The sequence below is a fragment of the Myotis davidii genome, unplaced genomic scaffold (genome assembly GCF_000327345.1).
Source record: "Myotis davidii unplaced genomic scaffold, ASM32734v1 scaffold189, whole genome shotgun sequence".
Lineage (NCBI taxonomy): Eukaryota > Metazoa > Chordata > Mammalia > Chiroptera > Vespertilionidae > Myotis > Myotis davidii.
This window is the reverse complement of record NW_006383017.1, coordinates 98391-114577: the sequence shown is the minus strand read 5'-3', so window position 1 is coordinate 114577 and position 16187 is coordinate 98391. Positions and strand designations below refer to the sequence as shown.

Here is a 16187-nt window from a genome sequence, read left to right as displayed (position 1 = left end):
CCTGGGAATTGCTGCAATGACCTCTGAGAGAAAACCACCCTCGAGTTCTGACCAATGCCAGACAGTCCAGTTTCTCCCCGTATGAGTCTGGGTCCCCAGAGACTCACATGGAACTGGAGTTCAGACCAGTCGGGAGCTTGAGACTCCCTCCCGATTGAAAAAGACAACCGTGTCCTCAGTTGCCAGCCCTTTCCATGTGCGCCTCCGTACCTCTGCACTTTACGTCTGCACCTCGTGAGTCACGGTGTGTGCTTTTCTCTTTCTTCCCTCTAGTTGTAGAATTTCCACTCAGCCAGCCTTCCTGTGGTTCTGGATGATGTCCATTTTGTCTTTTAGTTGTATTTTTGAAGCAGTTGTGCAAGGCAGCAATTTCAGGTGTTTACCTATGCCGCCATCTTGGTTTCCTTTCAGATTATTTTTCTATGTAATCCATCTTGAAGATCTACTAAAGCAGACATTTGTCTGCAGCAGAACAATTCTCTTGATCAGTGATGTTGTGAAACAAAACTAATACTAATTTTCCAATTAAAAATAATGGAACAGATTTTATATTAAGTAATTATGTTTTGGGAGACAAATTTAATTTAGGCAATAATCTATATATATAAAAGCCTGCCCTGACCAGTTTGGCTCAGTGGATAGAGCGTCGGCCTGCGGACTGAAAGGTCCCAGGTTCGATTCCGGTCAAGGGCATGTACCTTGTTTGCCGGCACACCCCCAGTGGGGAGTGTGCAGGAGGCAGCTGATTGATGTTTCTCTCTCATCCATGTTTCTAACTCTCTATCCCTCTCCCTTCCTCTTTGTAAAAAATCAATAAAATATATTTTTAAAAAAAAGCCTAAGCGACTGGCTGACCAACTGTCCAGTAGCTATGATGCACACTGACCACGAGGGGGCAGACACAATGCAGGAGCAGAAACCACAGATATGGAAACATGGAACATACTGATGAATCTCAATGGGAAGGGGGTTGGGTGGGAAGAGATTAACCAAAGATCTTAAATGCATACTAGAAGCCCAGTACACATGCACTGGTGGGGTCCCTCGGCCTGGCCTGCGGGGATCGGGCCGAAACCAGCTCTCTGACAACCCCCAAGGGGTCCCAGATTGTGAGAGGGCGCAGGCCAGGCCAAGGGATCCCACTGGGGTACAAATCCATGCACTGGGCCTCTATTGAGCTTATAACAAAAGGATCAAGTGAATTAGTCCTCTGTACCACATAGTGAAAAGGACCAGCATTTTAATTAGAGCAGATAAGATGCCTTGCATCAAATAATCCCATCTAATAATAGATAAACATGGTAATTGATGGTACCTTCACTACGCCTCCCATTGGCTAATCAGCGTGATATGCAAATTAACCGCCAACAAAGACGGCGGCAAATTTGCATACTGCAGGCAGGGTGGGACAGTACCATCCCGCCTGCCGTGCCGCCATCTGGGTCTGCTATTTGCGCCCCGGGGCCGTGGGGCGGGACAGCACCACCCCCGGGGCGGTGGGGCGTGACAGCGCTATCCCGCCTGCCCTGCCGCCATCCGGGCCTGCTATCTGCGACCCGGGGTGGCAGGCGTCCGTGTGCGACCCAACATGGGATGGCCAGGCAGTGCAGCAGTGATTGGCCAGCCCACCAGGCCTCCATCCAGGCATCCCAGGCAAATTTGCATACTGCAGGCAGGGTGGGACAGTACCATCCCGCCTGCCGTGCCGCCATCTGGGTCTGCTATTTGCGCCCCGGGGCCGTGGAGACCTGGAGTGGTGGGGTGGGACAGCGCCATCCCTCCTGCCCTGCCGCCATCCGGGCCTGCTATCTGCGACCCCAGGCGGTGGGTGTCCATGTGCGACCCAACCCAGGGTGGCCGGGCAGGGCAGCAGCGATTGGCCGGCCCGCCTGGGCATCCTGTTTGTGACCCGACCTGGGGCAGCGCCCCAACCCCTGGATCGGCCCTGCTGTGTGCAGACCCGGGAAGGCTGGGCAGGCACCGAGGGATTGGGCCTGCCATCTGCCACCTGGGGAGCAGGCCTAAGCCAGCAGGTGGTTATCTCCCGAGGGGTCCCAGACTGTGAGAGGGCACAAGTGGGGCTGAGGAACACCCCCTCCCTCCACCCTCCCCCGCCAGTGCACAAATTTTTGTGCACTGGGCCTCTAGTGTAAATATAAAATTCTAGAGTTTGATCATAGAAGTAGAGATATTGACTCCAAACCTTTACAAATTAAGTTTAATATAAACACAAATGACTATATTCAAACTAATCAAGTAGTCAATGTGTTGATCCTCTTTTCAGAAAACCAAGTGACAATTTAAAAGAGAAAAAATTTTTTTTTGGCCAAAGGCAAATGAGCAAATCTTTTTTCTGCTAAGGTTGATCAATGGCTCATTGTACTTCATAGGGTTCTGTGGGAAAATGCATTATTAATTTATTATGGCTTGGGCCCACTGTCGTGGTACCTTACTTTTGTCACAGACTTTTTGTAACAATGTACTTCATAATCTTGGAAAAAGTCTTGTGATAAGTATCAGCTCAAAGTGTTTAGATTAAGATAAATGGAAGCCTTACTGAGCCAAATCTACTTTATTTAGCTGTGCAAGTCAGGTAGAAATAAATGTTTTTAGGAACTATGATAGCATGGAAAGAATAACAGATCTATTTTCCCTTTAATACAAATGCTTTATAGTTAGAACTACCTGGTGTATAGTATAGGCCAAGGGCTGGCTTTTCTCAGATTAAGGGTAAATCCTATAAAGAGGTCCATACCACACAAAAACCCACTAAATGAACCAGCCTTGTCACTTGCAATACCTATATTGATGATGTCCTAATTAAATTTCTTCAGAAGACTGGAGAGTTAACTTAAACCTTCCCATTGCTCTAAACATGGATGAGATGCTATGAACATCTGATTTGGTAAAAGACCAAATCAAAGCATTTTTTCCCAAGTTCTATTTTGCATATTTGCTGAAGGCTAATGTAGCCACAACATCTGTCAACACGTTAATTGATAGAAGATATGATTGAGGCAGTTGGCCAGGTGGGTGTATCCTTTTTTTTATTAATAGCACTCCTCCCTTTGGAAGGTCTGGTAGTTGCAGCCTTAGTTGAGGAGAACAACCTTTACAATGGAGAACGACCATTTTTCTGTCGTGGGTATGTGCAGTCATATGAGACAGCTCTAGGCAGCAACCTCTTATTGTTGATTCTCACCCCTTTGCCATTCCTTCTGACCAGCTAGGCTCCTTCTTGATAATTGGATCTTTTATTGGCTCCTTTTTCTCCCCATTGTTTGTCCTTTCTCTATAATTTTCCCTTGCTACGATGGTCCATCCCTATGCATTGAATTCCCATGCCTAATTAAACCCTGTCAACACTATCTTCCATAAGACCATAGCCTCTGCATGTGTCTTATCTCTGTATTTCTTATGTCAATAAATGTCTCAGAAATAAATGACAATGACTCTCTAGTCCTAGTTTCTGTCTTGCACTTCTAAAGCATTTCTAATTCCTAGGATAACAATATGAAACAAGGACACCTTTAAATGTGAAAGGGAGCACTTGTAATAATTATGCTGGGACAACAGACACACCAGGTCACCTTTCCTGTTCAACAAACTAGAACCATCACTTTCTCACCAGGATACCTCTTCTTCCAGAAATTATATCTGACTTTCATTTCTCTCTCATATTCTGCTTCTCAAGCCTACGGATTTCAGATAATTACCAAAGAAAGAACAACAGAGGCCAATTTTGTTCTTTTGTTTAAATGTCCACAACAGCCATCCTAATTCAGACGGTCAATAATTACCTAAGCCTCCTTACCTCCAGCTTCTATCTATTCCAATTCATCCAACAAATCTCCCAAAAATACAGGTCTGAGCAAATTTCTGTGCTCAGAAGCCACTGAGTTTTGCCAAAATAATCACCCCAACTTAAAAAAACACTCAAATGATTATGTGAACAAACTTTAATTATACTGTACTTGTCAAATCCAACCCATGTTATAAAGCTTGTAGTTTTTAATATTTTCTTTGAGAAGATATCTCTCTCATAATCCTAACCACTTAAAAATATATCTAAATATATTCTCCTAAAGTCAAGAACTAAAAACAAAAATAACTAATATTATTATCACACTGAAAATAATAAGTAATTCCTTAATATCAAGTATCCACTTAGTATTAAAACGCCCCATTGTCTCAAATTTCTTTTGCAGTTGGATTGTTTGAATGATGATCCAAACAAGATTCACACATTGCATTTAGTAGACACATCTCTTAAATCTCGCAATTTACTTGAAGAAACTGGGTCACTGTCCTACAGAATTTTCCACATTCTAATTTTGTTGTACGTGCACCACATTATTTTGAATGTGCCCCTAATCTTTAACGTCCTGCAAGTTGACCAGATTCAGGTTGTTTTTTAAATTATTGAACATGTCATATATAATATGATAGATACTCTTTCAGGGTCATCTCAAATGATACTTATTCCATGAAGCTCAAACTGCCTTTCCTCCCCATGTTCCAAAATAAACAAAAAGAAACATAAAAAATCTGAACATTCTTACTCCCACTTTGACTCCTAATGGCAACATCAACAAAGAAGCAGTTTATCATCTGTAACTTTCCTATCACCTTTTGACTAGAATTTTCTCAAACTCCAAGGACAGTCTTATCAGACTTTGAAACCATGGCAGGCCCTGGCACAGTCCCTAAATAGACCACTTGTGTTCAATACTACTTGGACTAAATTCTAGTTTTTCTTTTTATTGGTTTTTAGGGAAATGATTTCAAGCACATAAAAACCTGTGGTTAAAGCCACATCTTCATTTTTCTTTCAAAAGTGGCATAAATGGGTTAAAAATGATTTTTATTTCAGGACAAAGGTACTATTGCTATCATCCTTTTATTTACATCTTATGGTGAATTTTTAATCTACTTTAGCTTATTTTCTTAACCCCAGATAACTAAAATGAAGAGTAGCATACTATAATTCTAAGTAAAGATTGGCTATTTTTTTAAAAGGAAAAATAAAATTTAAAAATAATGGTTCAAGAAGTCAGGCATAGGGGTTCAATGGGGAAAATAACGGGATTACTTAAATGTAACTCCTTTTTACAACTCTAAAGGTTAACATTGCGGTCTAATAATTTACTCTTTATTTAGGAAAAAAAATATGTCAGCCTACTGAACTTCCACAGATTACCAAGCACAACCACACATAATCAAGCATAACCCAAATGTTTCTAGTAAGTGGTAGTGAATACATTATTTTTAAGAATTTATACAACTCTTACAAAAGAAAAAAAGCAATGGGAAAAACAACTATTTAGGGTCATGGTGACTTTCTTAGAAATACTTCTAAAATATGCCTGACTCTAAACTGGTTGATTTTTCTTTACATCTAATCAGTGACTGACTTAGTCTGTTCTTAAAATCAAGCTGCAAAATCTTTCAATAGGTGTTGATACAGTACTTCATTAACAAGAATTGGCAATTATATAGAATGTAAGAGAAGTTGGGGATTCTGTTTTTGTCACCTTAACTTAAAGCAGCGGTTCTCAACTTGTGGGTCGCGACCCCTTTGGCGGTCGAATGACCCTTTCACAGGGGTCGCCTAAGACCATCCTGCATATCAGATATTTACATTACTATTCATAACAGTAGCAACATTACAGTGATGAAGTAGCAACGAAAATAATTTTATGGTTGGATCACAACATGAGGAACTGTATTTAAAGGGCCAGAAGGTTGAGAACCACTGACTTAAAGGCAGGTTAGGGAATTCTGACCCATCTTAACCAATGGCAACCCAAGCGATTACTAGCAGCACTAGTACACTCACCCTCCTTCCACAGGCACCTTGCATTTTCCAGTCTCTTTCTCTCCCACAACTTTCCCTTTTATGAGTACTTGTACAGAAACGACTTAGCCTTACTGTGGTACTCATGGATTAAAAAAAAAAAAAATTTCCCTAGACATGTGGCAAAGTAACACACAGATATATTACAAGCATTGCTTACTTTACCCCCACCCAAAATTTATAGAAGAGTCCTAAGAACCTGGGTATCTTTACTGGAGAAGAGAATGATGAGAAAATTAGGACACTTATAACTGCTATAATATGATAATAGAGCAAACAGGTGGTTTTCCCCAAGGAAGTTAATATTTTCACCTTTTACTAATTTATGCTAAAAGCAGCAATGAGTTTCTATCAGAGGCACCGAGGTAAACATACAAAAAATTGTCGCAAATCATATTTTATCACTTCCTGCTTTGCCCTTCATAATCTAGACCAGGGGTGGGCAAACTTTTTGACTCGAGGGCCACAATGGGTTCTTAAACTGACCGGAGGGCCGGAACAAAAGCATGGATGGAGTGTTTGTGTGAACTAATATAAATTCAAAGTAAACATCATTACATAAAAGGATACGGTCTTTTTTTTTTTTTTAGTTTTATTCATTTCAAACGGGCCGTATCCGGCCTGCGGGCTGTAGTTTGCCCACGGCTGGAACTGATAAACATTATTTTACAATTTAAATATTTTTTGTTTGAAGCATTGACACCAACACCAATGTTTTTAATTTTAGTTCCTGCTACTTTACAGAACCTATCTTACATAATCTTTTAACTAAAACTGAAAATCTCACATTATACATGGAATTGATTTGTGGCAAAGGGTATGTAAATCTGATGCCCTGGTTTAAAATGTTATAAAAACATGTTAAAATACCTTTTAATAGGGATACTTTAGCAAGCGGTTCATTTAGGTCTTGCTCATCCATTTGGGCGTCTACAGAGGGAAAAAAGATAATTATAAACAGTAGTCAACTCTATCAGCAAGCTGTTACTATCAAAATAAATAACCGAAATTTATACTTCTATTGTATTTGAATAGTTGAAATTTATATAGCTATTTTATTTGGATAGTTTTACCCATATATTCAGGATTCAAGAAAATGACTTGGTAAATGAAAGCACTGCTTTTCCCTCAAACACAAACTTTGAAATCTCCACCACATTAACCTACATATCTAAACTGCTTGGAAATAATAACATCTGCAAATTAGTAAACATTAGGTTAAAACTCACCTGTAGCGTCGTCACTACTTTTTTCTTTGCTGGGACTCAGAGTATCTGATAAATCAGATTCCTTTGCTCTTGCTTGGTTTTCTACCAAGAAGGAAAAAAAAGCAGAATCTCATTATAATTAAATAGCTTCTATCAATAAAACTACTTCAGGCTATGCGTGCTCTAAATCTACTGTTATGCAAAATACTTTTAAAATGAACTCAGGTCACTAATCTCTTACTTCTTCACCACTCTAGTCCAAAATGGAATGCTGGTTATTACACGTAGCTCATATTAAATTATAATGTGGAGCATGTCTGCTGTGCAGAGGGCTGGGGCTTTTGTTCAAGGCTGTCCACTGGCCAACTGGAAACAAAAATGAAGCAAGCTTTGCTAAAGTATTTAGAAAACTGCAACAAATATAACAAAACTCTCAGGAAAATGTGGACATTTTATGAAGATGATGAAAGAAAATGGCTCTATTACATAAACAACACTAGTTTGTCTTAGTAATATTTATACTTATAACAAAAGTAAAATAATTATTTGTTATAAAGGTAACATTTAAGACAGTAAAATTAACAGCCTTTAACTTATTTTAATTTTTTGAAAGCATCTTTATTTTAGTGATTTATTTTGTTAATCCTCAACCGAGGATATTTTTTCCATTGATTTTTTTTTTTTCTTGAGAGAGACTGGAAGGAAGGGAGGGAGGGGAAAAGAGAGAGAGAAACATCAATGTGAGAGATGTCAACTGACACATCAATTGGTTGCCTCCCGTACATATCCTGACTGGAGCTGGAGATTGAACCTGCAACCCAGGTACATGCCCTTGACCAGGAATTGAATCTGTGACCCTTAGGTGCTTGGGTTTATGTTCTAACCATTTTGAAAACAGTCAGAAATCTATCTAAAATCATTACTGTCAAAATTTAAATATAATATTAAAATATAACTTGTAATGGCTATTCCATTTAAGAACACCCCTAGAATTTGTGGCTTAACTTGTAAAAAGGATGATGGATTACAAAAAGCCTTTGCTTCTTTTCTAACTGTCTTTTCTAGTCAAAGGTTGACTACTGAGAGACGGAACTGAAATTAGAAGTGAAGTCACTGACCATGAAGGCCCATGGGCATCCAATCTGTTCTGGTGCATTCATAACGTTCTATAATCAGACATTTCCAAATGTCCTAGTTTTGATTACAAAGTTGTAGTCTCAAATAAGGCAGCTAGTACACCTAATCTATACAGATACAAAAGGAACCACTCTGGGTAACAGAAAGGAAAACAGAAAAATGACTCTCTTCTGATTTTTATATTCTTGGCAATTTTATGATCAAGATATTGAGGCAAAACCAAGAGGGATATATTTTCAAAAGCATTCTTCTGGTTTAGAAAGAACATTTGTTTTATATTTAGAGTATTATTCAGGAAGGTAAAATTGCCTTAAAAGTTGGTCCAACCTTTTCATTAAGGTCTTACTAGAAAATAAGCTCCATGAAGGCAGGGATTTTTTTCAGTTTTGTTAATTGTTATAAACACCCCCCCCCCAAACCCCACCCTACTGCATAGAACAGTGCACAGTTCATAGTAGTTGCTTTTTAAAAAAGGATGACTGAAGGCACAAATCTACTGTAAATAAAAATGCAAAGTAGATTTTTTATTTAGTCAACTCATGGTCCATCATATTTATGTACTGATATTACAGTTACTAGAGGCCTGGTGCATGAAATTCGTGCACGAGTAGGGTCCCTACGGCTGGCCGGTGATCAGGGCTGATCGGGGCCTTCCTTTGTTCTGTGCTGCCCCCTGGTGGTCACCACATGCGAGTGGTGGAACTCCCGAGGGGACAATTTGCATCTATTAGCCTTTTATTATATAGGATTATATAAAGGCAAACCAAATCTATTTAAGAATGAAGCACAATGCCCTAACTGGTTTGGCTCAGTGGATAGAGCGTCGACCTGCAGACTCAAGGGTCCCAGGTTCGATTCCGGTCAAGGGCATGTACCTTGGTTGCAAGCACATCCCCAATGGGGGGTGTGCAAGAGGCAGCTAATCGATGTCTCTCATCGATGTTTCTAACTCTCTATCCCTCTCCCTTCCTCTCTGTAAAAAAATCAATAAAAAAAAAAGGAAAAAAAGAATGAAGCACAACACACAACAAATGACTGGTAAAGTTCCCCTATTCTTCAGCTATGAAGCAGCACCTAACTTTCTAGTATAAAAAGTCATTAGTAACCAATGTCATCCCAATCAATTTAAAAAATTTTAAAAAAGTCATTACTAGTTCATTTTCTCTGCAGTATTTAATCATTAAGATACATACCAATAGTATACAGAAGGAAATAAAAATATAGCTACCAACATCAATATCAAAACTATTCCCAAACTGGAAAATCTACAACAAGGTGACTATTTTCACTGTATCTTTGAGTAGATATAACAATGGATGGGCAAAACAAACATATGGGCCATAGACCACTTTATATACCATTAGAACCAGGAAATAGAGCAAGGTTAAGGATCAGGATAAGAAGGAAAAGGAGAGATGCCAGGCTGGTGTGGCTCAGTGGTTGAGTGTCTACTCATGAACCAGGAAGTCAGGGTTCAATTCCCTGTCAAGACACATGCCCAAGTTGCAGGCTCAAAACCCAGTAGGGAGTGTGCAGGAGGCAGCCAATCAATGATTCTCTCTCATGATTGATGTTTCTATCCCTCTCTTCATCTCCCTTCCTCTCTCCATAATCAACAAAAACATATTTAAAAAGAAAAAGAGAACTAACGTTTGTGTGAATACCAGTATGGTGCTTCCTGCTTTATAAGCAATGGTTCATTAAATTCCCATAAAACCCTGCAAGTTAAATATTGCCAATCCCAGTTTACAAATGAGGAAACTGAGGTTTAAAGAACTAAAGTAATTTTCTGATGGCATATAGCTAGCGGTAGAACTTGAAGTTCAATCCAGCTGTCTAACTACTACTTTCTTACTACTTTCACCCCTAAAGCAACTGTAAACACACATTAACTGCAAGTTGAGTAAGGGCTTAAACAAGAAGCATATGCAGCCAATGATTACATTTTGCTTTAGGTAAAATATATGAAGAAAATACTAAGATTGTACAGCTGATAACTGGCAATTTCTAGCAACTGGTACTTTCAATGCAGAAAATTCCCCTAAAAACATTACCAATAAAACAAAAATAACACAATTTGGCCAGATGCAAAAGAAAATACTTTATAGCCAGATATAAAATATTTAAAATGTAACTTATTTCAGCCATCTATTTTGTTACAGGTATTTCCTCTGCATGTTTACTGTGAGAAGTACTAGTAAAATGCTGATTGGAGACAAAAAATATCTCTGGGTATATAAAATTTGTATCTGTATTATTATTTTTAAAGGGTGTATTCTATTCTCTTGTATGAATTTATTTGCTATAATTTATTAATGGACACCTATGTTTTTCTCTTTTTGCTTTTTAAAACAACACTAAAACAAGCCCTGGCCATATAGCTAAGTTGGTTAGAGTGTTGTCTTAATACACCAAGGTTGTGGAATTTATCTCTGGTCAGGACACATACAAGAATCACCCAATGAATGCATAGATAAGTGGAACAACAAATTGATCTCTCTCTGTCTCCCTCTCAAAACAAAAAATCAATTAAAACAAAAACAAGCACACAACAAAACCAAAAAAGTAACACTAAAATACCCTTGCACACTTAATGTTTTACTTCAGATAAAAAGGCCAGAAGTAAAACTGCTAGATAAAAAAGCATGCTCTTTAGCCCTGGCTGGTTTGGCTCAGTGGAAAGAGCATCGGCCTGTGGACTGGTTCAATTCCGGTCAAGGGCACATGCCCGGGTTGTGGGCTCGATCCCCAGTAAGGGGATGTGCAGGAGGCAGCTAATCAATGATTCTCTCTCATCATTGATGTTTCTATCTCTCTCTCCCTCTCCCTTCTTCTCTGAAATCAATAAAAAAAAAATACTTAAAAAATAAATAAAAATTAAAAAGCATGCTCTTTAAAACATTCAATACGTATTTTATAGCCAAATTTCAAAAGGAAATCAGTAAGATTGCACAAACCTCTTTCAAAAATGACATCACATAATTTTGAGCAAATATAGTTTAATCCAGAATGCATTAGAAAGAAGCATCAAGATACTTTTCTTTAATTAAAGAGGCATTCATTTTTCCACCGAAGGCTCTACTTCTACTTCTAAGTGTTGCTTATTCAACCAACTAATCTAAATAGATATTTAGGTGATGAAGTACAAGCTATTTTAAAGTCTGTTCTCATATCACTTTAATAAGATGAAATAAATTGCCATATGTACTAAAAATAGTTCACGTTCTGAAACTCAATGCCTGCTTGCCAGACAATATTAGTGATGCATACTCTATGCATTCTTTCCCCAAATATGGCATCTGCCGTGCACAAAATTCAGAATGGAAGCCACCAGATATTTGAAATAACACTATCCTTTAAAATATTTTTAAAAGCCAAATAAATCCAATTATTTTCATTAAATAGAATATACTGAAATTGAGTATTCCAAACTTTTATCACTCGTTTTAAATGACCAAAATAATTGGGAATGTAACTTTAGATTTTAAACAGGTATGTTCTGAAAGAAGTCCTAGAATAACAAGAAGCATATCCCATAAAATTTGCCCAATTTCCCTATGCACAAAAGTGACTTGACACTATGATGCTTTAAAACTCACTTTTCTTCTCTAAGTCTGACAACTGTATCAGAAAAGAATGAACAGAATAAACTACTTCAGGCAATTATAGGACTATTCATGATAAAATATAAGAAGATTCTACATATTCACTTTTGTTTAAATCAAATTGAGATACCAAAAATGAAGAAAATATTATCATAAGAAATGTTAAAGGTATAATATCCTCCGAAATGGAACTGCAAACATTTTTTACCTGTTGTTTCAAATAAGATTTACATTGTATTTGATCAAAAATTTGAGATCAAAGCTGAAGTGAAAGAAATAGCAACAAATCTTTAATACCTAAAGAAACCTACTCTAAGCACTTAAAAACACAGACATATATACCCTTTTAAAAAGAAACTTTCCAATTAAGATATTCTTCTTAAAATAGAATTCCAACTATTTTATATTATTATATGACACTATTACAGGACAGCCATTTTTTGAGCTATAAGAAATAAACTGATTTTTAAAATACAATGACCTTGAAAATATCACTAACCTTCATTATCCAAGAGTTGGGAAACCCACAGAAAAATCCCACAGAACACAAACCTTTTGAAAGCTTTGTTTCTTCTACCACTTTGGTTAGATGCCCCTCGACGATCAGCTTCTCTGCCAAAGAAAATAAACGTTACTATCCAAGCCCAATCCGAATAGCATTTCCCTGAGCAGGGCAGTCAGTGCAACACATTCCATGACCAAATTTAAAGATGGTAACATTACTCCCATGACTAGGCTTGAACAAGAACTAGACCCTGGGCGGGGAACTCAGAGAAATCAAACTCTCTAATAGAACAACCAGATTAATGTAGAAATCTGGAGGTAGGGGAACAATTTACCTTTTATTTTCATTAGTTTCCACCTTATTTTAAAGCCTAGCAATTTTTTAAAAAGTACTCAGAACAAACAAAGCAATTCTATTTAAATCAAGACTATTAAGTTGAAATAAAGGAATTCTGAGAAGGCATGTTATTTAAATAAAGAAATAATACAAATTATGTTATACCAAGAGTTTACTTTTCCTTATTAACACTATTCAGCAGAGATGCCTATATAATTTTTTTTCCAGTCAAATGAATCATTTTAGAAGAGCTATTAAAAAAATAAACTTTTATAGGGGGTTATCTGTAAAAGTATAATGTAGCTTCTTTATAATTTATTTAAAGTCAGATTTTCATATTCTAAATTTCACTTAGGAGGATGATATAGCTATTCTGTATATTCCCTTATTTAACCCTGTATGTCAGTTGGTCCCCTTCAACTTACACTTTTGCCATATGTGATATAATTTCTCTATTCTTTCACTCTTCAACCTACTACAACTTGGTCTACACTCACAACTCAATAATTGAAACTGTTCCAAGATCACTATAACCTCCTATCTGCCCAAACCCATGGCTCCTTTTCAATTTTTCCCCTCCTATTTAGGCTCTTTATAGTATGTGGCACGATTTGCCCCAGCCTCCTTTTAAAAAAGCCAAATTAAGCCCCTCCAGTGTGGCTTAGTTGGTTGAGCATTGTCCCATGCATCGAGAGGTCTCGGGTTCCATTCCTGGTCAAGAGCATGCACCTTAGTTAGAGGCTCTATCCCCGGCACAGGGGTACATGTGGAAGACAACCAATCAATACGTCTCTCTCACATCAATATTTTTCTCTCCCCCTCTCCCTTCCTTCCTTCCTTCCACTCTATCTAAAAGCAATAGAAAAATATCCTTGGATGAAGATTAAAAATAATAATAATAAAGTTTTATTCTGCTTCCTATACTTTTTGTGTTTCAAGGTTGTTGGCTTTAATGACATTATATGCTACACTATTTTTAAAAAGATTTTAAATTGATTTTTAGAGAGAGAGGAAGGGAGAGAGAGAGAAACATCAATGTGAGAGTGAAACATCTCAGCTGCCTCCTACACACCCCCTACTGGGGAACAAGCCTGAAACTGGGGCAAGTTCCCTAACCAGGAATTGAACTGGCAGCTTTTCAGTCCACTGGACAACACCCAACCAACCGAGCCACATTTATAATTTCTAAATATTGATGCCTAGTTTAGACCTCTCTTTTAGGTCTCAGAACCCTATTGTCTTACTACTTCCCACATATCTTCACTCAGCAACCTCAGGAACTTAATCTCACAGTGTCTAAATTGGAATTTATCTTCTGTTCCTTTTTCCTCTGGATGGACTTGGTATCTCTCTCTGCCCTTCTTTCCATTCCTTTTCAATTCATATCTCTATTAAGCTATTTCAACTTTCTATGTCTACCCTTCCCAACATACTATGAACTTTTAAGATTCCTTCAAATATTTACAACTATGCACCAGGTACAATACTAGGTACTCCTCAAAGATTATCAAGAGAAATGTAGTAAGTCTAGGAATTTATTGTCTACAGAAAGCAGGAATAATTTCATATTAGGTATAAAACTATTATCTTACTAATAATTTTATACCTAATACAATTCTGACATAAAATACAAGTTCCATAAATGCTTGTTACATGAATATAGCAAATAATAAAATAATATAAACAGACTTTGAAAGCCATTCTAAACTTTCTCTAGTATGTTGAAAATTTAAGTACCATATTGTTTAAAAAATTATAAACACATTATCACATCAGGAGTAATTTACTGCTTAAAACTTTCTCACCTGCTGGTTTGGCTCAGTGGATAGAGCGTTAGCCTGCGGACTAAAGGATCCGGGTTTGATTCCGGTCAAGGACACAGGCCTGGGTTGTGGATTCAATCCCCGGTAGGGGATGTATAGGAGGCAGCCGATCAGTTATTCTCTCTCATCATTTATTTTTCTATCTCTTTCTCCCTCTTCCTTTCTCTCTGAAATCAATAAAAATATATTTAAAAACAACAACTTTCTCACTTTTAAAATAAAATCTGAAGTTTCTACCATGACCTGTAAGGCCCACGTGATCTAGCCCAGGGGTCAGTCATCAACAGCCCCACTGGGCCAAATCCAGCCTGCTGCCTATTTGGTAAATAGTTTTATAGGAACACAGCCAGGTCCATTCATTTACAGATTGACATGGCTGCTTTCCACTAAAATGGCAGAGTTTGCAGTCCCAACAGAGACCTTATAGTCTACAAAGCCTAAAATATTTACTATCTGGCCCTTTATTTTTTTTTAAGCAGTTTTATTATTCCAAAACTTCAATTTCAAATCCACCTTGGGTTTTCACACAGTTTCTATCTCACAGACATTTCCCCGGATACATGTTATAACTCACTCAGTTTTGTACTATCTCAGTTCAAATCCCATATATTATTACTTTTGTCGCTCCCTACTGAATTATAATCTTTTATTTTTCTTCAGTGGACTCATCACCTAGCATATTATTTTGTTGTTTTATTAGTTTTTGTCTCTTTAAGGAAATGTAAACAACATGAAGGCAAAGCTTTCTTTGTCTTGTTCATTTCTATACCCACAACAGCTAAAATAATGCCTGGTATATACACAGTAGATACTTAATAAATATTTGGTGAATAAATAAATTTTTATAAAGGGATTAAACTTGGAAAAATTATTTGAATATTTTCCTCATTTCAAACTAAGGATTAAATACATATAAAAAAGTTTTGAATAGTACTAGTATATAAGTGCTAAATAATAAATACTTGCTGCTACTATCACTATTGACATTATTTAAGGTTATATTTATTATCATATATGGTGAATTATTAGTGGTCAGTGATTAAAGAAGAAAAACATATTATTTTTTTAAAAATTTATAATCACTGGTTCACAACCTTGGAATGGAGACCTCAGCCCTTTAGGAGTAAAAAAAAAAAAAAAAAAAGTCAGAGACACAATGAGAACTTCCAAGTACGGACACTGGAGGTCTTCAAAGAGCTATTTACGTTGGCACAGCTAGAAGTTAAAATAGAGGATTTTCTTTCTTTAGGAAAACTCCCTATTTTTTTGAGGGATAGATAATTATTCATTTTCTCCTATTTTAAAACCATATTGTGAAAACATGAAAAAAGGGGCATAAAACACAAAAGTACAGGTTAATAAACCTTTTTAAAGCAAATGTCTATATGACTACATCCCAAATCAAGAAAAAGAACCTAACTCCTTCCCCCAAAGCCTTCCACATTCCCCTTTCCAATCTGAGTTCTATGGTATTTTCTTTCTTACATTTCTTTATAGCCACAATACCTATATATGCATGACTAAGTAATAGAATTTTAGTGGTTTTGACTTTTATGTAAATGAAATACTACAGTATATATTCTGTTGTATCAGGCTTCTTTTATCCAATATACCTCAGTGTATTTATCCATTTGACTACTGATGGTCTTTTGGGCTCTTCTGAAGTACTATAAATAATGTGGCTATGAAAATTCTTAAATTCGTACCGATATATAT

General features: G+C 37.2%; 1 protein-coding gene across 13 annotated transcripts in view; it reads right to left on the bottom strand.

Annotated features, from left to right (window-relative positions):
- Positions 1-16187, bottom strand: part of SLMAP (sarcolemma associated protein) — a 93912-nt gene that overhangs the window by 21633 nt on the left and 56092 nt on the right. For 12 of the 13 annotated variants that reach the window (XM_015558220.1, XM_015558224.1, XM_015558222.1 and 9 more), the window contains 3 exons: positions 12360-12419; positions 7087-7167; positions 6728-6787 (listed from right to left, as the gene is read on the bottom strand). In XM_015558220.1, the coding sequence (XP_015413706.1) occupies positions 6728-6787; positions 7087-7167; positions 12360-12419 (201 nt within the window). Of the gene's footprint in view, positions 1-6727; positions 6788-7086; positions 7168-12306; positions 12420-16187 lie in introns of all 13 variants that reach the window. The other variant, XM_015558228.1, reaches the window with a different exon arrangement.